The sequence below is a fragment of the Aricia agestis genome, chromosome 4, assembly GCF_905147365.1.
Source record: "Aricia agestis chromosome 4, ilAriAges1.1, whole genome shotgun sequence".
NCBI classification, from domain to species: domain Eukaryota; kingdom Metazoa; phylum Arthropoda; class Insecta; order Lepidoptera; family Lycaenidae; genus Aricia; species Aricia agestis.
The window spans coordinates 1,209,127-1,236,947 of record NC_056409.1 but is presented as its reverse complement, the minus strand read 5'-3'; the positions used below and the strand labels follow the sequence as shown (position 1 = coordinate 1,236,947).

The window sequence follows — 27,821 nt, the reverse complement described above, 5'->3', positions numbered from 1 at the left end:
GGCGAAGCAAAAAGGAGGGTTATGATTTTTGTGCCCATAAAAAAATTAGATTCACAATATTCTCTAAATATAATAATTCTTATTGATTAAACTGCAATAATTATTATTTTTGCGTGATAACTGATAACAATTACTTACTGCATACATAAAATTTTTGTTGGACGGCTGATTTATTTTAATTTATTTTAATTATATGCTTAAATTTAATAGCTGCGATATTAAAACTTACAATTTGGAATGTAAGGCAACAGTTCTCAAACTGTAGTAAGTATATATTACGAGTATTTTATAAAAATAGATCACACTACAAACGGTGCCCTAATAAGGACGGAAGTCTTCAATTTCTGACGACAATGACAAATTTTCACCCGCCGTCTATAAAGAGTTTAATAAAATAAGTAGCAGACTTTAAAATGGTCCCCTAGGAATTCACTCGACAAAATAAAAATCTATTGAAATCACTACATACGACAACTAAAATAATTTGTTAGTCTTCATTTAAACGAGCTAAGTTAAGAGTTTTTAGAAAGTCTTATAACCACTTATTATATAATATTATAAACTTATATATAATTTTGAACACTTTACGAATTACGATAAACTTTTGAGTATCCTTTAAAATGTTTATGATATTCCAATTTCCAATATATACTAACATAACTATTAATTGTGACGAATCAGTTACATTCCAATTTTATAAACAAAAAATAAAAATACTAACTAAAATCCATAACAATAAAAATATAAAAATACCCTCTCACATTTTTTCCATTGGCAACACCAACTTTAGTATAGCAACACTGTTCACACGCTCACATCGACAAGTGCGACCTCATTGGCCAGGCCGCAGACGTTGGAGCCAATAGCGAGCTGCAGGTACCCGGCATTACCGAAGGCGGATCCCCACGAGTTCTTGGCGATGTAGTAAGGCACGTCGGCCGTTAGATCGTACCCGACGAGTTCCACAGCGTGGTTTAGGTCTACAGGCGAACCGCTGAAAAGAGGTATTCGTTAATTAGTAGTGTGAAATGTAGGTATAATAACAATCCATGTAGGATCATCTTACTTGTCAGACGGTCACGTGATCAGCCAGCATTGTCCTAACCAAACATAGAAATAATATGTTTCACACTCGGGAATCGAAACCATCGTAGTTCTCCCTCCGAGACGAGAGATACGCTCTAAAGTCAGTCGAGTGGTTTAGGCTTTAGAGTCTAAACCGCTGGACGGAAGCTTCGAATGTTGGTATAGAGGCGTCGTAGAGCAGGTTGGAATACAATGAATGGCGAATAGTTGTAACGACTGGTCCGTCTGATTGAGTAATTCGACAATCGACGTGTATCAATTGACACGTTTATTTTACACCCGCTTTATATTGCTATCCCATTCCTATTGACTATAGTTACTCAATATAACCGTTAGTAAAAGAGATAAGTAGCGATAGATCAACCAAATCCGCCACCGTTTTGTAGTAAAAAAGGCTGCTTTTATTGCATCCTGGTTTTCAGACTTAATTCGCCATATAGCCATATTTATCTATTTTGTTGAACACATACAATCATTGAATCGGAACATTATGTCCAATGTCTATGTTGTGGTTATTAGTTGTTAGGAAATCCAGCTACAAGAGCTCCAAACACTAGCGTTTCTTTACCATAACGTTTGGTGGCTTAAGGTGATCTTACATAGATATGCGCCGCAAGCGCCATATTATAAAATTCGTTGTATGAAATGTCGTCACGAAATGCGGCGCATACGGTGCGGACACATTCATCCTTCCACGTCGCATTTCATGACGTCATTACAAATACAAATTCTGGGATGCGGCGCGTAGGACGCGTACAGTTTATACGTGGGAGAGCCATGCTTCGGCACGAATGGGCCGACTCGACCAGATAAATACCACGTTCTCACAGAAAACCGGCGTGAAATAGCGCTTGCGCTGTGTTTCGCCGAGTGAGTGAGTTTACCGGAGGCCCAATCCCCTACCCTATTCCCTTTCCTACCCTCCCCTATTCCCTTCCCTTCCCTACCCTCCCCTATTACCCTATTCCCTCTTAAAAGGCCGACAACGCACATGCAGCTCTTCTGATGCTGCGAGTGTCCATGGGCGACGGAAGTTGTTTTCCATCAGGTGACCCGTTTGCTCGTTTCCCCCCTTATTTCATTAAAAAAAAAAACAGTGCGGACACATGTGCGATCACCTTTAGGGAGATCGCAGACGAGAGACTTTTTGTGCGATCGAGTCTGCGGCGTCCATACAGTCGCACAAAAAGTCTGTCGTCTGCGATCTCCCTCATGGGTTTCATTTACCACTCTTACCTGCAGTGAAACTGTATGACACCGCCGAGGTAGTTCTGCCACGACAGCGCGTTGACGGCCACCGCCACCGGGCCGTGCGTCGCGATGCTCTCCAGCAGCTTCTCCTCGGAGCCCACGAAACTATAAACGGAAGGAAAGCTTTGTAAATATAAAACTAGATGCCTGCAACTCTGTTACGCTAAAACTCGCGTGGGAATCGTATATTTTTCCGGTATAAAAAGTATCATATGACCTTTCCCGGAGCTCAAACTTTCTTCATACAAAATTTAAAAAAAAAACTATTCAGGTATACTTATTCTAACACAAAAGTTAATTATAAAGTGTACACTGTACACAGCATTAACAATTTATATATATCTTTATAATTTTACAATGCAAAAAAGATACTCACGTCTCACAAGTGTAGCTCTTCACCCTCACACCTGTCACGTTTTTCTTCAAGGCGCAGGCGGCGTTGGTCAGCTTCAGCGGGTAGTCCTTGTCCGGCTGCACGGGCGTCTTTGTCATCGCCAGCCAGTCCAGCAGCAGACAGATGTCGCCGCCCGCGCACCCTGCGTTACCCAGACCCGCGCAGTCGATTGCCTCCTGATTACAGTTGGAGGAAAAATATTATAGTTAAAAAAAACAAAAGAAAAACACGCTCTTATTTAAGTAAATATTCAAAATTTCGAATAAATTAGACTACTGGAGCTAGGTAAAGATCGTGTTCCAAGATTCCGTTAGTTACTCAGTCCAAGCTAATAAAATTGTGTTACGCTCCTTCGGTATGACAAAGGCTCTAAACACACCACGCTGAATTACGCCGGCGTAAATTCCGCCGCGTTTAAATTGCATACAAAATACGGGCCGAATACGAGGGGTGACACATTATTACGTCACGTTTTGTATGCGTTTGACATTTGCGGCGGAAATAACGCCGGCGTAATTCAGCCTAGTGTGTTTAGACTTTAGACACAAAGGCGCAGAGGCTGCGTAAGGCGTGGGCGACGTGGGCGACCGACCTATGTGAAGTTAGCAACCGAGTTCAAGGTAAATGATTTTTATATATGTCATTCGATTGTACCCGGAGTGTACCCGATTGTACCGCAATTAAAATCGTTTGTACCTCAATAGGGTAGAAATGGGGGGGGTGGTAAAATTTGCTTAGCAACCGACATAAAGATACCGGAATTTTAATGATGCCATCTGGAAGAGTATCGTTTGTACCGGATTGTACCCGTTTTTAAAGTTAATTTTTTTTTTGATTTTACGAAAAAAAAACAAAAAAAAATTTTTTCCTAAAAATAAGGCTTTGTACGGAGTAGAAGGAAAGAAAGTATATAAAGCAGTTCAAATGTGTAAAAGAAGTTATTTTTTGAGGTAGATTCGTTCGGTCTTGACGAATTTTCCAATACCTTACTATAAAAGTCGGAGTTATATTTTGCAGTTTTTTTGTCGTTTGTACCTCGCCAAAACAGAAAGATTATAAAAGAAGATACTATTCACTTCATATTTACACAAAAAAATTTGAGGTACAAACGATTTTTCATACAGTAACAACGTCAGAGATTCGATCGGTCTTGACGAATTTTCGAATATCTTACTATAAAACTCGGAGTCAAATTTTGCAAATTTTATCGTTTGTACCTCGCCAAAACCGAAAGATTATAAAAGAAGATACTATTCACTTCATATTTACACTAAAAAATTGGAGGTACAAACGATTTTTCATATAGTAACAATGTCAGAGATTCGATCGGTCTTGACGTATTTTCGAATATCTTACTATAAAACTCGGAGTCATATTTTGCAACTTTTATCGTTTGTACCTCGCCAAAACCGAAAGATTATAAAAGAAGATACTATTCACTTCATATTTAAACAAAAAAATTTGAGGTACAAACGATTTTTCATATAGTAACAACGTCAGAGATTCGATCGGTCTTGAAGAATTTTCGAATATCTTACTATAAAACTCGGAGTCAAATTTTGCAACTTTTATCATTTGTACCTCGCCAAAACCGAAAGATTATAAAAGAACATACTATTCACTTTATATTTACACAAAAAAATTTGAGGTACAAACGATTTTTCATATAGTAACAACGTCAGAGATTCGATCGGTCGTGACGAATTTTCGAATATCTTACTATAAAACTCGGAGTCAAATTTTGCAACTTTTATCGTTTGTACCTCGCCAAAACCGAAAGATTACAAAAGGAGATATTATTCACTTCATATTTACACAAAAAAATTTGAGGTACAAACGATTTTTCATATAGTAACAACGTCAAAGATTCGATCGGTCTTGAAGAATTTTCGAATATCTTACTATAAAACTCGGAGTCAAATTTTGCAACTTTTATCGTTTGTACCTCGCCAAAACCGAAAGATTACAAAAGGAGATATTATTCACTTCATATTTAAACAAAAAAATTTGAGGTACAAACGATTTTTCATATAGTAACAACGTCAGAGATTCGATCGGTCTTGACGAATTTTCGAATATCTTACTATAAAACTCGGAGTCAAATTTTGCAACTTTTATCGTTTGTACCTCGCCAAAACCGAAAAATTATAAAAGAAGATACTATTCACTTTAAATTCACACAAAATTTTTTGAGACAACAACGACAGAAATTCGATCGGTCTTGACGAATTTTCGAATATCTTACTATAAAACTCGGAGTCAAATTTTGCAACGTTTGTCGTTTGTACCTCGCCAAAACCGAAAGATTATAAAAGAAGATACTATTCACTTCATATTTACACTAAAAGATTTGAGGTACAAACGATTTTTCATATAGTAACAACGTCAGAGATTCGATCGGTCTTGACGAATTTTCGAATATCTTACTATAAAACTCGGAGTCAAATTTTGCAAATTTTATCGTTTGTACCTCGCCAAAACTGAAAGATTATAAAAGAAGATACTATTAACTTCATATTTACACTAAAAAATTTGAGGTACAAACGATTTTTCATATAGTAACAACGTCAGAGATTCGATCGGTCTTGACGAATTTTCGAATATCTTACTATAAAACTCGGAGTCATATTTTGCAACTTTTATCGTTTGTACCTCGCAAAAACCGAAAGATTATAAAAGAAGATACTATTCACTTCATATTTACACAAAAAAATTTGAGGTACAAACGATTTTTCATATAGTAACAACGTCAGAGATTCGATCGGTCTTGAAGAATTTTCGAATATCTTACTATAAAACTCGGAGTCAAATTTTGCAACTTTTATCGTTTGTACCTCGCCAAAACCAAAAGATTACAAAAGGAGATATTATTCACTTCATATTTAAACAAAAAAATTTGAGGTACAAACGATTTTTCATATAGTAACAACGTCAGAGATTCGATCGGTCGTGACGAATTTTCGAATATCTTACTATAAAACTCGGAGTCAAATTTTGCAACTTTTATCGTTTGTACCTCGCCAAAACCGAAAGATTATAAAAGAAGATACTATTCACTTTAAATTCACACAAAATTTTTTGAGACAACAACGACAGAAATTCGATCGGTCTTGACGAATTTTCGAATATCTTACTATAAAACTCGGAGTCAAATTTTGCAACGTTTGTCGTTTGTACCTCGCCAAAACCGAAAGATTATAAAAGAAGATACTATTCACTTCATATTTACACTAAAAAATTTGAGGTACAAACGATTTTTCATATAGTAACAACGTCAGAGATTCGATCGGTCTTGACGAATTTTCCAATATCTTACTATAAAACTCGGAGTCAAATTTTGCAAATTTTATCGTTTGTACCTCGCCAAAACCGAAAGATTATAAAAGAAGATACTATTCACTTCATATTTACACTAAAAAATTTGAGGTACAAACGATTTTTCATATAGTAACAACGTCAGAGATTCGATCGGTCTTGACGAATTTTCCAATATCTTACTATAAAACTAAGAGTTAAATTTTGCAACTTCTATCGTTTGTACCTCGCAAAAACCGAAAGATTATAAAAGAATATTATATTCACTTCATATTTACATAAAAAAATTTGAGGTACAAACGATTTTTATATAGTAACAACGTCAGAGATTCGATCGGTCTTGAAGAATTTTCGAATATCTTACTATAAAACTAAGAGTTAAATTTTGCAACTTCTATCGTTTGTACCTCGCCAAAACCGAAAGATTACAAAAGAAGATATTATTCACTTCATATTTACACAAAAAAATTTGAGGTACAAACGATTTTTCATATAGTAACAACGTCAGAGATTCGATCGGTCGTGACGAATTTTCGAATATCTTACTATAAAACTCGGAGTCAAATTTTGCAACTTTTATCGTTTGTACCTCGCCAAAACCGAAAGATTATAAAAGAAGATACTATTCACTTTAAATTCACACAAAATTTTTTGAGACAACAACGACAGAAATTCGATCGGTCTTGACGAATTTTCGAATATCTTACTATAAAACTCGGAGTCAAATTTTGCAACGTTTGTCGTTTGTACCTCGCCAAAACCGAAAGATTATAAAAGAAGATACTATTCACTTCATATTTACACTAAAAAATTTGAGGTACAAACGATTTTTCATATAGTAACAACGTCAGAGATTCGATCGGTCTTGACGAATTTTCCAATATCTTACTATAAAACTCGGAGTCAAATTTTGCAAATTTTATCGTTTGTACCTCGCCAAAACCGAAAGATTATAAAAGAAGATACTATTCACTTCATATTTACACTAAAAAATTTGAGGTACAAACGATTTTTCATATAGTAACAACGTCAGAGATTCGATCGGTCTTGACGAATTTTCCAATATCTTACTATAAAACTAAGAGTTAAATTTTGCAACTTCTATCGTTTGTACCTCGCAAAAACCGAAAGATTATAAAAGAATATTATATTCACTTCATATTTACATAAAAAAATTTGAGGTACAAACGATTTTTATATAGTAACAACGTCAGAGATTCGATCGGTCTTGAAGAATTTTCGAATATCTTACTATAAAACTAAGAGTTAAATTTTGCAACTTCTATCGTTTGTACCTCGCCAAAACCGAAAGATTACAAAAGAAGATATTATTCACTTCATATTTACACAAAAAAATTTGAGGTACAAACGATTTTTCATATAGTCACAACGTCAGAGATTCGATTGGTCTTGACGAATTTTCGAATAACTTACTATAAAACTCGGAGTCAAATTTTGCAACTTTTATCGTTTGTACCTCGCCAAAACCGAAAGATTATAAAAGAAAATACCATTCACTTCATATTTACACAAAAAAATTTGAGGTACAAACGATTTTTCATATAGTAACAACGTCAGAGATTCGATCGGTCTTGACGAATTTTCCAATATCTTACTATAAAACTAAGAGTTAAATTTTGCAACTTCTATCGTTTGTACCTCGCGAAAACCGAAAGATTATATAAGAATATTCTATTCACTTCATATCAACAAAAAAAAAATATAGGTAAAAACGATATTTCATATAGTAACAACGTCAGAGATTCTATCGGTCTTGACGACATTTCGAATATCTTACTATAAAAATCGTTTGTACCTCAAATTTTTTTGTGTAAATATGAAGTGAATAGAATATTCTTTTATAATCTTTCGGTTTTCGCGAGGTACAAACGATAGAAGTTGCAAAATTTAACTCTTAGTTTTATAGTAAGATATTGGAAAATTCGTCAAGACCGATCGAATCTCTGACGTTGTTACTATATGAAAAATCGTTTGTACCTCAAATTTTTTTGTGTAAATATGAAGTGTATGGTATTTTCTTTTATAATCTTTTGGTTTTGGCGAGGTACAAACGACAAAAGTTGCAAAATTTGACTCCGAGTTTTATAGTAAGATATTGGAAAATTCGTCAAGACCGATCGAATCTCTGACGTTGTTACTATATGAAAAATCGTTTGTACCTCAATTTTTTTTGTGTAAGTATGAAGTGAATAGAATATTCTTTTATAATCTTTCGGTTTTCGCGAGGTACAAACGATAGAAGTTGCAAAATTTAACTCTTAGTTTTATAGTAAGATATTGGAAAATTCGTCAAGACCGATCGAATCTCTGACGTTGTTACTATATGAAAAATCGTTTGTACCTCAAATTTTTTTGTGTAAATATGAAGTGTATGGTATTTTCTTTTATAATCTTTTGGTTTTGGCGAGGTACAAACGACAAAAGTTGCAAAATTTGACTCCGAGTTTTATAGTAAGATATTGGAAAATTCGTCAAGACCGATCGAATCTCTGACATTGTTACTATATGAAAAATCGTTTGTACCTCAAATTTTTAAGTGTAACTATGAAGTGAATAGTATCTTTTTTTATAATCTTTCGGTTTTGGCGAGGTACAAACGATAAAATTTGCAAAATTTGACTCCGAGTTTTATAGTAAGATATTCGAAAATTCGTCACGACCGATCGAATCTCTGACGTTGTTACTATATGAAAAATCGTTTGTACCTCAAATTTTTTTGTGCAAATATGAAGTGATGAGTATCTTCTTTTATAATCTTTCGGTTTTGGCGAGGTACAAACGATAAAAGTTGCAAAATATGACTCCGAGTTTTATAGTAAGATATTCGAAAATTCGTCACGACCGATCGAATCTCTGACGTTGTTACTATATGAAAAATCGTTTGTACCTCAAATTTTTTTGTGTAAATATGAAGTGTATGGTATTTTCTTTTATAATCTTTTGGTTTTGGCGAGGTACAAATGACAAAAGTTGCAAAATTTGACTCCGAGTTTTATAGTAAGATATTGGAAAATTCGTCAAGACCGATCGAATCTCTGACGTTGTTACTATATGAAAAATCGTTTGTACCTCAAATTTTTTTGTGTAAGTATGAAGTGAATAGAATATTCTTTTATAATCTTTCGGTTTTCGCGAGGTACAAACGATAGAAGTTGCAAAATTTAACTCTTAGTTTTATAGTAAGATATTGGAAAATTCGTCAAGACCGATCGAATCTCTGACGTTGTTACTATATGAAAAATCGTTTGTACCTCAAATTTTTTTGTGTAAGTATGAAGTGTATGGTATTTTCTTTTATAATCTTTTGGTTTTCGCGAGGTACAAACGATAGAAGTTGCAAAATTTAACTCTTAGTTTTATAGTAAGATATTGGAAAATTCGTCAAGACCGATCGAATCTCTGACGTTGTTACTATATGAAAAATCGTTTGTACCTCAAATTTTTTTGTGTAAATATGAAGTGTATGGTATTTTCTTTTATAATCTTTTGGTTTTGGCGAGGTACAAACGACAAAAGTTGCAAAATTTGACTCCGAGTTTTATAGTAAGATATTGGAAAATTCGTCAAGACCGATCGAATCTCTGACGTTGTTACTATATGAAAAATCGTTTGTACCTCAAATTTTTTTGTGTAAATATGAAGTGTATGGTATTTTCTTTTATAATCTTTTGGTTTTGGCGAGGTACAAACGACAAAAGTTGCAAAATTTAACTCTTAGTTTTATAGTAAGATATTGGAAAATTCGTCAAGACCGATCGAATCTCTGACGTTGTTACTATATGAAAAATCGTTTGTACCTCAAATTTTTTTGTGTAAATATGAAGTGTATGGTATTTTCTTTTATAATCTTTTGGTTTTGGCGAGGTACAAACGACAAAAGTTGCAAAATTTGACTCCGAGTTTTATAGTAAGATATTGGAAAATTCGTCAAGACCGATCGAATCTCTGACATTGTTACTATATGAAAAATCGTTTGTACCTCAAATTTTTTAGTGTAAATATGAAGTGAATAGTATCTTCTTTTATAATCTTTCGGTTTTGGCGAGGTACAAACGATAAAATTTGCAAAATTTGACTCCGAGTTTTATAGTAAGATATTCGAAAATTCGTCACGACCGATCGAATCTCTGACGTTGTTACTATATGAAAAATCGTTTGTACCTCAAATTTTTTTGTGCAAATATGAAGTGATGAGTATCTTCTTTTATAATCTTTCGGTTTTGGCGAGGTACAAACGATAAAAGTTGCAAAATATGACTCCGAGTTTTATAGTAAGATATTCGAAAATTCGTCACGACCGATCGAATCTCTGACGTTGTTACTATATGAAAAATCGTTTGTACCTCAAATTTTTTTGTGTAAATATGAAGTGAATAGAATATTCTTTTATAATCTTTCGGTTTTCGCGAGGTACAAACGATAGAAGTTGCAAAATTTAACTCTTAGTTTTATAGTAAGATATTGGAAAATTCGTCAAGACCGATCGAATCTCTGACGTTGTTACTATATGAAAAATCGTTTGAACCTCAAATTTTTTTGTGTAAATATGAAGTGAATAGAATATTCTTTTATAATCTTTCGGTTTTCGCGAGGTACAAACGATAGAAGTTGCAAAATTTAACTCTTAGTTTTATAGTAAGATATTGGAAAATTCGTCAAGACCGATCGAATCTCTGACGTTGTTACTATATGAAAAATCGTTTGAACCTCAAATTTTTTTGTGTAAATATGAAGTGTATGGTATTTTCTTTTATAATCTTTTGGTTTTGGCGAGGTACAAACGACAAAAGTTGCAAAATTTGACTCCGAGTTTTATAGTAAGGTATTGGAAAATTCGTCAAGACCGATCGAATCTCTAACGTTGTTACTATATGAAAAATCGTTTGTACCTCAAATTTTTTTGTGTAAATATGAAGTGAATGGTATTTTCTTTTATAATCTTTTGGTTTTGGCGAGGTACAAACGACAAAAGTTGCAAAATTTGACTCCGAGTTTTATAGTAAGATATTCGAAAATTCGTCAAGACCGATCGAATCTCTGACGTTGTTACTATATGAAAAATCGTTTGTACCTCAAATTTTTTTGTGCAAATATGAAGTGATGAGTATCTTCTTTTATAATCTTTCGGTTTTGGCGAGGTACAAACGATAAAAGTTGCAAAATATGACTCCGAGTTTTATAGTAATATATTCGAAAATTCGTCACGACCGATCGAATCTCTGACGTTGTTACTATATGAAAAATCGTTTGTACCTCAATTTTTTTTGTGTAAATATGAAGTGAATAGAATATTCTTTTATAATCTTTCGGTTTTCGCGAGGTACAAACGATAGAAGTTGCAAAATTTAACTCTTAGTTTTATAGTAAGATATTGGAAAATTCGTCAAGACCGATCGAATCTCTGACGTTGTTACTATATGAAAAATCGTTTGTACCTCAAATTTTTTTGTGTAAATATGAAGTGTATGGTATTTTCTTTTATAATCTTTCGGTTTTGGCGAGGTACAAACGATAAAATTTGCAAAATTTGACTCCGAGTTTTATAGTAAGATATTCGAAAATTCGTCACGACCGATCGAATCTCTGACGTTGTTACTATATGAAGAATCGTTTGTACCTCAAATTTTTTTGTGTAAATATAAAGTGAATAGTATCTTCTTTTATAATCTTTCGGTTTTGGCGAGGTACAAACGATAAAAGTTGCAAAATATGACTCCGAGTTTTATAGTAAGATATTCGAAAATTCGTCACGACCGATCGAATCTCTGACGTTGTTACTATATGAAAAATCGTTTGTACCTCAAATTTTTTTGTGTAAATATAAAGTGAATAGTATCTTCTTTTATAATCTTTCGGTTTTGGCGAGGTACAAACGATAAAAGTTGCAAAATTTGACTCCGAGTTTTATAGTAAGATATTCGAAAATTCTTCAAGACCGATCGAATCTCTGACGTTGTTACTATATGAAAAATCGTTTGTACCTCAAATTTTTTTGTTTAAATATGAAGTGAATAGTATCTTCTTTTATAATCTTTCGGTTTTGGCGAGGTACAAACGATAAAATTTGCAAAATTTGACTCCGAGTTTTATAGTAAGATATTCGAAAATACGTCAAGACTGATCGAATCTCTGACATTGTTACTATATGAAAAATCGTTTGTACCTCAAATTTTTTAGTGTTAATATGAAGTGAATAGTATCTTCTTTTATAATCTTTCGGTTTTGGCGAGGTACAAACGATAAAATTTGCAAAATTTGACTCCGAGTTTTATAGTAAGATATTCGAAAATTCGTCACGACCGATCGAATCTCTGACGTTGTTACTATATGAAAAATCGTTTGTACCTCAAATTTTTTTGTGTAAATATAAAGTGAATAGTATCTTCTTTTATAATCTTTCGGTTTTGGCGAGGTACAAACGATAAAAGTTGCAAAATATGACTCCGAGTTTTATAGTAAGATATTCGAAAATACGTCAAGACCGATCGAATCTCTGACATTGTTACTATATGAAAAATCGTTTGTACCTCAAATTTTTTAGTGTAAATATGAAGTGAATAGTATCTTCTTTAATAATCTTTCTGTTTTGGCGAGGTACAAACGACAAAAAAACTGCAAAATATAACTCCGACTTTTATAGTAAGATATTCGAAAATTCTTCAAGACCGATCGAATCTCTGACGTTGTTACTATATGAAAAATCGTTTGTACCTCAAATTTTTTTGTTTAAATATGAAGTGAATAGTATCTTCTTTTATAATCTTTCGGTTTTGGCGAGGTACAAACGATAAAATTTGCAAAATTTGACTCCGAGTTTTATAGTAAGATATTCGAAAATACGTCAAGACTGATCGAATCTCTGACATTGTTACTATATGAAAAATCGTTTGTACCTCAAATTTTTTAGTGTTAATATGAAGTGAATAGTATCTTCTTTTATAATCTTTCGGTTTTGGCGAGGTACAAACGATAAAATTTGCAAAATTTGACTCCGAGTTTTATAGTAAGATATTCGAAAATTCGTCACGACCGATCGAATCTCTGACGTTGTTACTATATGAAAAATCGTTTGTACCTCAAATTTTTTTGTGTAAATATAAAGTGAATAGTATCTTCTTTTATAATCTTTCGGTTTTGGCGAGGTACAAACGATAAAAGTTGCAAAATATGACTCCGAGTTTTATAGTAAGATATTCGAAAATACGTCAAGACCGATCGAATCTCTGACATTGTTACTATATGAAAAATCGTTTGTACCTCAAATTTTTTAGTGTAAATATGAAGTGAATAGTATCTTCTTTAATAATCTTTCGGTTTTGGCGAGGTACAAACGATAAAATTTGCAAAATTTGACTCCGAGTTTTATAGTAAGATATTCGAAAATTCGTCACGACCGATCGAATCTCTGACGTTGTTACTATATGAAAAATCGTTTGTACCTCAAATTTTTTTGTGTAAATATAAAGTGAATAGTATCTTCTTTTATAATCTTTCGGTTTTGGCGAGGTACAAACGATAAAAGTTGCAAAATTTGACTCCGAGTTTTATAGTAAGATATTCGAAAATTCTTCAAGACCGATCGAATCTCTGACGTTGTTACTGTATGAAAAATCGTTTGTACCTCAAATTTTTTTGTGTAAATATGAAGTGAATAGTATCTTCTTTTATAATCTTTCTGTTTTGGCGAGGTACAAACGACAAAAAAACTGCAAAATATAACTCCGACTTTTATAGTAAGATATTGGAAAATTCGTCAAGACCGAACGAATCTACCTCAAAAAATAACTTCTTTTACACATTTGAACTGCTTTATATACTTTATTTCCTTCTACTCCGTACAAAGCCTTATTTTTAGGGAAAAAATTTTTTTTTGTTTTTTTTTCGTAAAATCAAAAAAAAAATTAACTTTAAAAACGGGTACAATCCGGTACAAACGATACTCTTCCAGATGGCATCATTAAAATTCCGGTATCTTTATGTCGGTTGCTAAGCAAATTTTACCACCCCCCCCATTTCTACCCTATTGAGGTACAAACGATTTTAATTGCGGTACAATCGGGTACACTCCGGGTACAATCGAATGACATATATAAAAATCATTTACCTTGAACTCGGTTGCTAACTTCACATAGGTGGGCGACCGCCCATTTCCTCGCGGTGCAAGGGGCCTCGCTTCTCTTGGACCGCGTGGTTTTTTTAAGGTTTCACGAATCGTGAGAGTCAAATATTCATAAATAAAAAGTCTTTTTATAAAAGTTTGAGTATCAAAAAATTCTTCCTCTCAACAAATTCGTCCTCTTGCGTCATCCATCAGGGGGCCACGCAAAATATATTTTAGGGGGCCTCGCAAGATATATCTTGCCCACACAAAATTTAAGTCTCGCCCTGCCACTGCAAAGGCGTAAATGACAAAAAAAATTCAAAACTTTTGTGCTCTCGTCTTACGATATAGGAAACAGTTTGCGAGGGTGTGCTGGCCTGAGATGCGAAGGGCATAGATTATTTTGTCGTTTTATGTCAAGTCAATAAAATAGAGCAGGCGCTGAGAGGAGTCGAGGATGCAAAATATGAGTGATTCATTCTGTAAATGATCCCACTGATCGACCGACAGACAGACAGAAAGACAGATATAGAAAAAAAGTAAGATTACGATGCGGACCCCTAAAATAAATACATTTTGCAGTCACGTTAATAAAATACATACTACTATTATCTCAAAACCAGTTACAAATTGAGATTAGTTCCTTCGACGTCTCATTAATATTAATAGGGTTAGTAGATTACCATTTCACAGGTTTCCCAACATTTAAACTCTTTGTAATAATACCATCTATGAATTTCCTATTTTAGCTTTAATAACCAAATCATAGATATCTTTGATAAAGTAAATTATACAAACTAAGTACTTAATAACGAAAAATTTGTTTTTCAAATAAATGCTAGTAAAAATACTTTTATTTTCAATCAGGTTGCTATCAGTTATCACAGTATCTAATACCAAATGTCAGACATTTTGGTCACATTGCATGCATGCAGAAATTAGGACAGGTTTTCACCAAAACATAACTATTTAGCCACAAAACAAATTCAAAATTCGAAGACTACTGCTGCTTCATATTATTATTATCGGCAATTATAGGAATAATATAAAGGATATGTTCAATAGCCTGAATGCAAAAACGATTTTTGAATGTGAAAAGACGTATTGAACACTGAATCGGAAAGCTTTTCATAAAAATTCCTAACTGTTTACTTTAGGTCTGTTCTAACAACATGCTGTATCAATTTATTAATCTCGGACTGTTACATTATACAATTTATTAAGTTTTTTTCGCTATCCTCATTAATTCTTTAGCAGGAAAAGTTAAGGGCGACAACGCATTTTGTCACGTTTAGGTAACAATACCGCGTAAGTCAGGTTTGACAAGTTTTCAGGAGACAAAAAACTTCGGCGGCTAAATAGCTAGATCGGGCCTTGGCTCTCCTAGTACATGTGCGTCAAGAAATTCTATCTTGGGTTGACGATTTAGAGCCAGTCCACACGGCGCGTTGCGTCAGCGTTGCGTCCACGCAGCGCTGCCGTTTGACGCATAGCCGCCACACGGGCGCTGCGTCATCGCAGCGTTATTACGAAGCAGTCTTAACGTCAACAGCAGCAGCAGCCCGAGACGAAGCGGGAGGGCGCTTCGTCTCGGGCTGCTGCTGCTGTCCGTTATGTGTGCGTTGAACGACGCAGCGCGCCGTGTGAACACTTTGGTTATTTCTGTGTAAAACAACGCAACGCAGCGCTCGACGAACCGCGCCGTGTGGACTGGCTCTAAATCGACTACCCAAGATAGAATTTCTTGACTCAAATGTACTAGGAGAGCCAAGGCCCGATCTTAGGCAATTTATTTGCAGCTAGTGCTATGGTTATACTGGTCTTTAAGACCAATGACAAGTGGCATATGACCTGTTTGATAATATCAAAAAGGTCGCTTGCCACTTTTTTTCAAATATAACCCTATCTAGAATATTATAATGGACGTTATTATATTATTGGAACCAAGTTTCTTATGGCGCGTTCGGCGTTTCGAAAGGAGGCTAGACAGAACGATACTTGACCTCGACACTTTTTTATTAGTACCTGCCTAGTAGAGGCAGAGGGCGTTGATTCCTGTGCGTCAACTAGATGGAGTTTTTGAGAATATACAGCGACATCTACCGGACGTTTAAATAAATTTTTTTACGATACCACAAAAGTGTCGTTGTTAGTATTCCTGGGCGTCAGTAGATGGCGTTTTTTTATAACTCCGTTCCATCCGGGTGTCCCTTGACACCTCTCAAGTTTTTTCGTACCTGTACACTGAGCGCGGCGAGTTTCCCCGTGGAGAGGGCCGCCATGGTCTCCATGACGCCGATGGTGCTGAACGCCCAGCACGCGCCGCACAGACCCTGGTCGCGGACCGGACCCACCAGACCCTTGTCTCTCCTACAATATTCACGTGACTCGTGAGTTAATAGAACTATGTGTATAAGAAGGAGCTAATAGTTGTATAAAGACGACTGATGGGAGAATGATCGTTTATTGACGGACTGGTCATTTCTTTATTATGTACCTACTTTGCGGCCATCATTCTGGCGTCAGTCTGTGACTGATGGACTGAACTGATGCCAGACTGACCGTGTACGTGACTGACTGACCCTAGTCAAAGTGTTTTCATTATTAAATAATTTATCCTATTTTTGCTAAGGTAACCAAAGGACCTATCAAAAATAGAAACATCGGTGAAAGAAGATATCACAATTTATAAAATCACATAAGATAGACCTAGATCAAGCCCTGTATACAAATTACAAACTGCCAACGAGCTATTTACGTCACGTCTCGTTAGTTTACTACGCATCCAGGAAAACTTTATTAAATAATTATTATAATAAATGTAACGAAATTTGAATAAATTATATTTTACGACCTCTGTGGCTCAGTGGTTGAACGTGCTGTCAGCGCTCAAGCCGGGGGTCGCGGATTCGAATCCCACCGATGAAACAAAAAGGTTACAATGTTCCCGGATGTATTAAATATGTGTACAATGTAATTAATATATATTAATATCTTAAATACATATGTTTCAGTTGTCTGGTACCTATCACACAAGTCCTTCAGGTACTTACCACGGGGCCAGACCGACGTGGTGTGAAGCGTACATATATATTATTATAACTAGCTGTCCCGGTGAACTTCGTGTCACTTTAAAACCTTCCCTGGACATCTACGAATATTTTAAGACTAAAATCAGCCCAATCCGTTCAGCCGTTTTCGAGTTTTAGCGCGACTAACACATTTGAAAATTCATTTTTATATATAAGATTAATAGTGCCCATGTGTAATTTTGCGTTTTTTAAGTGGTTTCAAACACTTCTACTGCCCCACTTTGAAAGTTATATACAGTGCGCAATCCATAGTAATCTACATGTCGCAGTCGACTGGTTAAAAAAGCTATTCAATCAAAACCGCGTTGTTCAGTCAAAGAGCTGTCTGTTTGATTGAACGGCTATTTAAACCAGTTGGCTGCGACATACATATAAGCAATGGTGCAATCCAAAGATGGGCGTAAGTTTTAGGAAGAAATTAATGCTCAATAAGTGTAATCTATAAGTCTTTGCTTTTTTAGTATTTATAATTATAATTTACATACTAACTTATGTAAACAAATACTAAATAGATCCATACTAAATACTTATATCATATTTAAAAAGTGCTTACATAAATTTAATTAGAATTGGTTCATTATGGATGTCCCACTTCAATATTACTCATTGTAGAATGTATTTTGGTCACAAATCACAACGCACTCGATGTTGTCTTATCAAACAGGTTTCAATATTTAAGGTCATAGACTCATAGTTGATAGCATATAATTTAGTAGTAGTTACATAGTTTTGTAGTACAATAATTGCATCTATAGTAAAACTCCTAATTACGAGGTAGTACTTTTCTAAGAAGAAATACGCGGACGCCGGACAGACACATTTTCATAAAATATAATTTTCTTTTTTCGAATTCTTCACGTGACCGTCCACGGGATTCATAATATTGTATTTATGTCTGTCATAAAGAATAACAAGCTTTTTAGGGTTCCGTACCCAAAGGAAAAAAAATCGGCAAAGTTTCGTACCGTTATTGAGCGAAATTTGTTTTTAGTATTTGATAGTGACCGACCGAACTTTCGGTTTCGGTTTCGGCCAGTTTCGGCCAAAAAATCTAGTTTCGGGCTTAGTTTCGGTTTCGGCCAAATTATAGCCGAAACCGAAACCGAAACTCGTGCATAGTTCGGTAAACTTCGCAGTTAACCCGAGCTTGCTTGCCAGCGAGGCCCTGGCTCAGTTCGCCACCATCTATTTAATCATGTTTTGAGATTATGTATTCCAGATTAGTCACAAATCAAAAATTAGCACTTCGTTTTATTTTCATTAAATTGTCTTAACTTATTTTTATCGAAATTATATTATTGAATTTTATTTCTATGATAAAAGCAGGCTTATTTAATATATACGTGCTATTTTAACAATGTTTCCCAAACCAACGATTTAGTAAATGCTATGATAAATTGATTATATTGTGTGTGAACTTTATTTACTTAAGAATTTTGTTTGTCTGTGAGATTAAAATATATCTTAGGATATATCTTGTGAGATTTATCTAGTAAATCATCTCGCCTCACTCTTTTTTTTTTGGACACGCAATTTCTTAGGTAAGTCCTAAGAAATTGCGTGACCGTTCCTACCCTGCTAGAATCTTATCAGCCCACTTCCCCGTAAGCTTCACTCTTGCGGCTCTCAGTATATTTTTCAGGTTTAGTGGCAAAACGCCTTCTGGAGAAAAAAATGTGACATCAACTGCAAGTTTGCTTAGTCATTTCGTTTTGAAATTTGACCGCGGTCGTGTCCATGTCTCCCATAAAAATAATATACTGCAATTATGGATTTTGTTTTCAGTAGTACATCCATAGTAGTAAATCCTCCCTTAGACATACTTCTGAACGACGTATGTCTAAGGGAGGATTTCACCAATCGCACAACTTCGTTTTATAAAACTTAGTTCTCATTAAACGCGTTCCAACGGGGATCAACAAAAAAGCAAGGAACGATATATATACTACCCAAACGCATCATTTTTTTCGTCTATGATTTTCGATTCGCCATGACACTACACTGGCAGGATTAATGAATCTTAAGTTTACGTTATACGTTTGATTGATGATTTTTATACATTTTTATCATCTTTGAGCCTTGTCACGTTGTTTTAGTAACAAATAGCAAGAAACGATAAATAAGCTAACCAAACGCATATCTATGAAAACTGTCAACTTAACAATTTTTTCGCCTATATTTTTCGATCTGTCATACACTACACTGACAGGACATGTGTTTTATGAAGTTTAAACTCGAATATTGGGCGTTCAGAAGATAAAAATCGGATTTGCTGTGAATGAGACGAAACGTCTACTTGGAATCGTATAAAAAACGGAATATAGTACAAAAAGTTAATCGAGTCTAAGAATAATAATAATATCTATGGACGCTTCACACCACGTCAGTCTGGCCTCGTGCTAAGTACCTAAAGGACTTGTATTACAGGTACCAGACAACGGAAATATATTAAATACTTTTATACTATACATATATTTAAGATTTTTATTATATCATACACATCCAGACCCGGGAACATTGAAAACTTTTTGTTTCGAACCCGGATTCGAACCCGCGACCCCCGGCTTGAGCTACCAACGCGCTCACCACTGAGCCACAGAGGTCGTCAGTAACTATAAAATAATAATATTTATGGTAAGAAATGTCGCAAAAAGTAAAAAATTCAATATGGTACTTTTTCTTTAGTTTAAAAAATTGTAATTTATGTTAAAAATCAATCAATTTCAGTAAATAATCGTAATTTTGAATGTTTTACCAAGTTTCGGTTTCGGTTTCAGTTTCGGCCGAAACTAAGAGTAAGGCCGAAAGTTCGGTTTCGGTTTCGGCTGAAAAATCAGTTTCGGTCGGACACTAGCATTTGATGTTATAGCGGCAACAGAAATACACAATCTGTGATATTTTCAGAAGTCTAGCCTTAGCGGATCTTGAGTTACAGCCTGGAGACAGACGGCCACACGGACAGACATAGAATTCTCAGTAATAGTTTTTACCGTTTGGGTACGAAACCCTAAATAGGGACGCAATTACTAAGACTTCACTGTCTGATACAAGGTCGTAATCTGAGGCCGTACCACGAAACCGTTTTGAGACTCAAACAATCGTACGAAAATGCCACATCCTACTCTAACAAACGTGAAATGACGTTGTTAGGGTGATATTAGATTATCATATATCGAGATCATTGAGTCAATGATATTGGATAATGTAATATAGACATATGATTCAATTCTTCCTTGATCATAGATTTTTGACATTTGCTGAGAGATTGGATCCAATACGGTCATACAAATAGGTGTTGCCAGTTATTTAATATAAAAAAGAGTTTTTAATTTCTTGTTCGTTAATATGTTTCAAATAATGTAATGTAATTATTTTTCTAATTATATACTTGGATAATCTTGCTGAAATAACAAAAAACAAGCCATATTAAAAATGACGATGTCTTTTGACAAATCGAATTCTCTGAGATCTAGTAACCCTGACGTCAATACCTGTCAGCGTTAGCGCTCTCCATTGGCTATTGAAACCACATATGACGTAAAATAGGATCAATGAAATATGATAATGTAATATGCAGATATGATCAAATGATCATATATATTGGATCCTATATATGATCATAGAAATGATCATATATAAATGATAATGTAATACCCCCCCTTAGAGCAGGACGCATCATTCTCGTCCGATTGTTTGAGTCTCAAAATTATTTCGTAGTAGGTCTACTGTATCTCAAAAACCGCGATAGTTAAACAGTTGAAATTTTCTCTAATAATAAATTTCTGTTGCTGACTTGCCGCTTTAACAATTCATTAATTTATTTTCATTTTTCCTTTTCTAAATAGCAAAGAACCTTCCGAGCACGAGTTCGACTGGCACTTGGCCCGTTTTTAAAATGTTAATGTAATATGTTACGCTCAAAGACCGAAAACGCTCAGTGAGCGAAAAAATGGCTCACAACGCGTTGTGGTAATAGTGAAACGGCCACGACGCGAAATTGTCATTCCATACAATCGTCAGTGCTAAAATGTGTCACCCTCGAAATGAGTGAGCTCACTCATCTGAGAGCAGTGTGCCTTAGGACGCGGTAACAGCCGGACGTGTTTAATTAATTAATTACCGCGTTGTTTTTCGCTACATTTCGCTCCAGAATGCCGTCATGTGCCTTCCGACAGTGCAGTAACAAAACGAGGAATACAAATAAAGCCAAAGGTGTAATATTTCACATGTAATTACTATGATTTTATTAATATTTAAATTATTGTCTTCATTAAGAGAAAAACCATAGCGAAGTGTGAGCGAAAGAGAATACTTAGTATATGATATTACTGTAAGACAAAAAACGACGACAACATTTTCTCGATTCGATTAAAGTGTAAAATGAGCGAAAGAGAAAGTAGTATATGCTATTACTGTGACACAAAAAAGGACGACAATATTTTCTCAATACACATTTTGCATGCAAAAACATTGCTGCAGTTTTGACGGCATACGTCGTATCTAAGTATTTCGATATCGTTGCGCAGAAGTAATTTTATAGTGCCTACGTGTGTGCGCGTGTAAAAGTCGGTCCTGCTCCTGATCTTTCGCCAGCGCTCCATTGGGTTATGAGAGTAAAGAATAGTGCTCTTGTGTATTGCGCACACACTTGGGCACTATAAAATTACTCCTGCGTAACTGGCCTGGTTTCATTGGAACCAGAGTGCTCTTGTGTATTGCGCACACTCTTGGGCACTTTAAAATTACTCCTGCGTACCTAGCCTGGTTTCATTGAAACTAGAGTGCTCTTGTGTATTGCACACACACTAGGGCACTATGAAATGACTTCTGCTCAACTGGCCTGGTTTCATTGAAACCAGAGTGCTCTTGTGTATTGCGCACACACTTGGGCACTTTAAAATTACTCCTGCGTAACGTGCTCTTGTGTATTGCGCACACACTTGGGCACTATAAAATTACTCCTCCGTAACTGGCCTAGTTTAATTGAAACCAGAGTACTCTTGTGTATTGCGCACACGACGCGTTCTGAAACCAGGTTAGTTACTCCTGAAGTCCTGAGTAACTAACCTGGTTTCAGAACGCGTCGTGGCCGTTTTCATTAGGGCCACAACACGGATTCGCGTCGTGGCTGTTTTTAAATGCTCAGAACGCGTCATGGCTTTTCTCGATTACCACAACGCGTTGTGGTCGAATAGCACGTCAGCCACGGCCCACGACACGAATTTCGCTATGTGGTATTTCTGTGATTACCAGAACGCGTCGTGGCCGTTTTCACTAGGGCCACAACGCGTTGTGAGCCATTTTTTCGCTCACTGAGCGTTTTCGGTCTTTGAGCGTAACATACATATGAGAATTTGATGAGAATGTGATTTTGACAACGGACCACAAAATGGAAAGGAAATTTTTGTGTGGGTGATACGATACTTTATTAAAACAAACATCTTACGGCTAAATCGTGAAATTATGATGCAATTATATAAGCCCTTTATCTATATTACTAACATTCGAAGAAAAAAATGTGTTAGTTTGCCTTGAAAGAAACTGCTGCAGCTGGAGTCTGGACTTACGATATTTGGCACAGATATAATACTAATATGTACAGAATACTATCAACCATGGAATTAGACTTAGACACTAAACCATTTTCCATGCAACTTTTTCCAATTTTATTTCGAATCGACTTTGTAGTGCTTCCTAATATCAGGATCGCAAAATTATTATCTTTAAATGCAAATATTAATTAAGTTATAAATCCTATGATGCGATAAGATGACGCGCAGACATTAGACAACCTTCAATATCTTAGGTGTTGCATATTATGCACTATATTGCTGATACTTGTAGCCTAATATATAGGTATGTACTAGGTAGTACTACAATACAAAGACATACAGAAGCATAACTCAGCAGGGTATTTCAAATGGAATTCGAATTAGTAGCATTACTACTTGAATAAGTCGCGTTAAGTTCCGATTAAAAAGTTTTAATTCGTGTAATACAGACAAGTTAAACGCATGTGCGCGTGATATGATTCTGCATTAATATTAATTATCATTTATCAATTATCATGCTCTCTGAAATCGCGCTTTAAATATATTGTGCATGTGCCTTTGTGAAGGTTGGTATGAAAATGTACTACTGATAAAATATTATTATTATGGTAGTACTATTAGATATTATAATAACCTGTTGCAAACTAGTTTTGTTTACAACCTACAATCTACATGTTGGGCCTTTGGGCATTACCTGTTAGGTTAATGAATGCTATTAAAGCCTAAAGGACAAATATGCAGTAAATTGTTTATTTAATATTGTTTTTAGGTCAAAGTCAACAAATGTCAAATAGTGGAATATTATTCATTGGCTACAGTATTGGGTTATTAGGTTTGTTCCCAAGTCCTAACCTTGAAAATACCCTGAAGTTTTTTTGTTTTTTTAGAAGATCCACTTTGGAATAGGGATGACGACAAGGTCAAAGATTAGCTGATTTTTTAAAATAAAATAAAGACATATTTCCATCTTTAGGGGCGCCAAATTGCCATCTTTAGGGGCGTCAAAACCAAGGTACCAAAAAATTTGCCTAAAGGGGCGCCAAAATCTTTTTTTTGCACACTGGCGCCAGTAGCCCTTACGGGGGCCCTGGCGATAAAATATTATTACCAAAATTTCTGTTGAACTGTTGAATGAACTGTTTTCTTTATTACCTATATTTTCTCTACAATGATTTTATTCATCAACTTTTAGGAAAGCTACCGAATACTAGCTATAATTTTATACTGTGATGAAATAAAAATATACCATATTATTATATACAGGGTTACCTCGTAAGTCGACCTAGATCCTTTAAGGGGCTATAATTTAGATCATTTCTGACTGATTTGACTATGAAACACCCTATCCTAAATCCAATGGTTTTCGAGATAAACTAATTTTAAGTATTTTTCATAAAAAGTCCATTTTTTGCCTTTTGTTGTATCTCCTTTTTGTAATCTGAGGCTCTGGTATGTTTGTTTATACGTTTTATTTTAGAAGATAAATTGCTTTATCCATTACAATAAAAAAAAAATACAATTGCAGAATAAAATGAGTCGTAAAAGATGGAGAAAAGTGAAAAATCAAACAAGAAAAAAACCTAAGATGTGTCTTTCTTTAAGCGATACTTAAAAAAAATCTATGGAAGTCTGTTTGCAGATGAGCTTAAAAACATCTCCGTTTTGTCAGCTATCCAAAAAGGTATAACATTATAGGGTAATAGCAGTTTTTATTACAAAAAACTCAGATGATAGCCTCCCCGGGCATTGAAATAAAAATATTAGTTAGTTCTAAAAATTAAACAAAAAAATGTAAACAGTAAATATTTATTAAATTTTGTTTTTACAGTTCATTTTCTACGTGTCCGCCTCTGTTTCGGACACAAATTCGCATTCTTTTTCTCAAAGCACTTTTAACTACTCCAGTTGTTAGTGTAGTTCGCATTTTATCGGCTGCATCAATAATCTTTTGGCGTAAAACTTCTACACTCGTTATGGGATTGGGGTCGTCATACACCAAAGTCTTCATGTGTCCCCATACGTAATAGTCCATGGGGGTTAAGTCGGGACTTCTGGCTGGCCATGGTGTAGGTCCACCTCTCCCAATCCACTTATTGGGATACGTCGTATCTAGCAATTGTCGGACTGATCTTCGGTAATGTGCAGGACAACCGTCGTGTTGAAACCACATATTTTGGGTGATTTCCGCCGGTAAGTCCTGCAATAGTTGTGGTAATTCTTCAGTCAAAAAGTTTTCATATGTTTCTCCATTTAAATTTTCGGGTAGAAAATATGGGCCAATTAAATGGTTACAAACTATACCCATCCACACATTCAAACTAAATCGCCTCTGGGATCCCTTTGCTCTTTTCTTTTTTGGATTTCCGTCTGCCTTTGAGGCCCAATAGTGAGCATTGTGGTAATTTGTTATACCATCTTTGTCAAATTTGGACTCATCAGTCCACAAAATGCGTTTAAAAAAATTTGGGTCTTCTAAATCGGCATGCAGCATAAATCTGCAGAAATCCAATCTCCTCACAGGATCGCCTTCTTCGATGACTTGTACGGGCGTGTAATGGTATGGGTATAAGCCAGCTGTATGGACGGTGGACCACACTTTCCACTGCGAGCATCCAAGATCTCGGGCAACAACACTCGTTGTTGTAGTTGGATCTGATCTAAATCGTTGTACTATATCGTTATCTTGTTCGTCGTCATCATTAACACGTGGACGACCCAGGTCAGACCGTCGTCTTGAAACTGAACCAGTCTCTCTAATTCGTCGGTAAACTCCATCAAACACACTGACATCTGGGGCGCGGCGGTTAGGAAACCGTCGTGTGTATTCGGCACGAGCTCTTGATGATACACCATCGCAATATCCGTAACACAATAACATGTCAGCATATTCCTCGTTCGTATAGGCCGCCATTTTCAACAGTTCCAAATCAGAAGCACAAAACAAAGTCCACAAAGCAAGCACAGGTAGTCACGAAGATAAAACGGGATCAGTCCAGAAATACAAGCCGAGTCAAAAAACAGAGAGAGCACAGAGCAAGAATCGCATCTACCACGGACGAATCGCATGAGCAGACTAAGCTAAATCTTTTGTTTAGTCATCCAAACTCCAAAGTAACTCAAACTATCTTTTTTCTCACTCCCACATACACAAAACGTATCTCATCTCGCTCGCACGTATCCTATTTCAAACAAGGATACTTAACAAAAGACCGGAATTTTTGCTACCTGTGGGCCTTTTAACAAAGTTTTTTTTATGAGGTTTTGATGTTACCCTATAATGTTATACCTTTTTGGATAGCTGACAAAATGGAGATGTTTTTAAGCTTATCTGCAAACAGACTTCCATAGATTTTTTTTAAGTATCGCTTAAAGAAAGACACATCTTAGGTTTTATTTTTGTTTGATTTTTCACTTTTCACCATCTTTTACGACTCATTTTATTCTGAAATTGTATTTTTTTTTATTGTTATGGATAGAGCAATTCATTTTCTAAAATAAAACGTATAAACAAACATACCAGAGCCTCAGAATAAAAAAAGGAGATACAACAAAAGGCAAAAAATAGACTGTTTATGAAAAATACTTAAAATTAGATTATCTCGAAAACCATTGGATTTAGGATAGGGTGTTTCATAGTCAAATCAGTCAGAAATTATCTTAACTATAGCCCCTTAAAGGATCTAGGTCGACTTACGAGGTAACCCTGTATATACTCCGTATGCCTTTTACTTACCTATGGAAAGTTTTAGAAAAGGCTATCCAAAATCCTATTAGAATGTTCATGAAATAAATATGAACTTACCAATCCATCTTTAACGGAAGTGCTGCTCTTTTCTTCCTGCGAATGACGATATTGTAAATATTGTACACATTGTGATGAGAGCCCCTGTTACCCAAATCTGTGACATGATGATCATCAAAGTAATCCGGGTCTAAGTCTAGGTCACTTGGGGTTCCATCAACATTGACTATATCTGTAACTTGTCCATAACTCCAAGTTTTAGTCAAGTTGTATCTTCGTCTTCTGTGAGGCTTCTCATCGGAGAGATGTATCTCTTTATATTCTTCCTTAGACATATCAGACAAGTGAGTGAGTCCATATCTAGCTTTGTGACTCTCTGGCCCGCGAGATGCAGCATTCATTTGCTCAATTTCTTGGACTGAAGCCTGCAATTCAAGCATTTAGAAAGATTTTGTTTAACTCCTTGTATTAACGGTAAAGTTACATCATAGCACTTCCATCGTGAGTGTCAAGACACAATAGATTTTCAATTGTTACGCTGCCTGCTGCCGTTTCGGGATTGGGTTAAATTATAGCTTACAAGCCTATGTTTTAATAAACTCCTGCTTATGTTTTAATAAACAGGTTGCGCCATTAGCTACATACAATTTTTTTATAGAAATAATTTTAAACAAATTGAAAATAATAAATTGTCAAGATGATTCAAATGTACTTTTTAGGCAACTATAGTAAATAGGTTATAAGTACGTAGACTTTAAATAAGATAATATAGTATAAATAACAAATAAGCTTGAATTTAAAAGTACCTATCTACCTACTTTTTATAATATATTTTACTAACAAAAATGAAACTTACCACAAAATGTTCGAACCTCGTCGCATACTCCGTAGCATTATCTTTATAAGTTTTATTAAACTTTTTAATGTAATCGTTGAACATTAACTGTAATTGCTCCTTACTTTTGCTTTTCGGATATGATAAGGGAATCGCTAGAAAAAGTAAACAAACTAATCCAAAAATTAGTAACCAATTCCACCAGTTCCTCATTATGGCTTATCTATTATTATTTCAAACTGTGAACCATTAGAACCCACACTCCACACAAGTTTTTCGACACAAACTTGTTTCTAAATTCTAATTTTAAAACTTGAAACTCGCTCGCAAAGAGAATATAATCACTACGCTCGCTCGATAAATCAAATTCAAATTGACATTTGACAGTAGTCAGAACAGTGTTGCCAGCATAGCTAGCACGGGGTTTCCCAG

The 27,821-nt window shown here is 35.1% G+C and overlaps 1 protein-coding gene across 1 annotated transcript; it reads right to left on the bottom strand.

Moving 5' to 3' along the window:
• Positions 1-600: 600 nt before the first annotated feature.
• Positions 601-27,710, bottom strand: LOC121726341 (cathepsin O-like). Its single transcript, XM_042113659.1, has 6 exons — positions 27,411-27,710; positions 26,615-26,979; positions 16,406-16,538; positions 2,714-2,907; positions 2,323-2,442; positions 601-994 (listed from the first exon to the last, which is right to left on the bottom strand). The coding sequence occupies exons 1-6, from the start codon at positions 27,600-27,602 to the stop codon at positions 805-807; spliced, it is 1,194 nt and encodes a 397-aa protein (XP_041969593.1). The 5' UTR covers positions 27,603-27,710; the 3' UTR covers positions 601-804.
• Between the last annotated feature and the right edge of the window lie 111 nt (positions 27,711-27,821).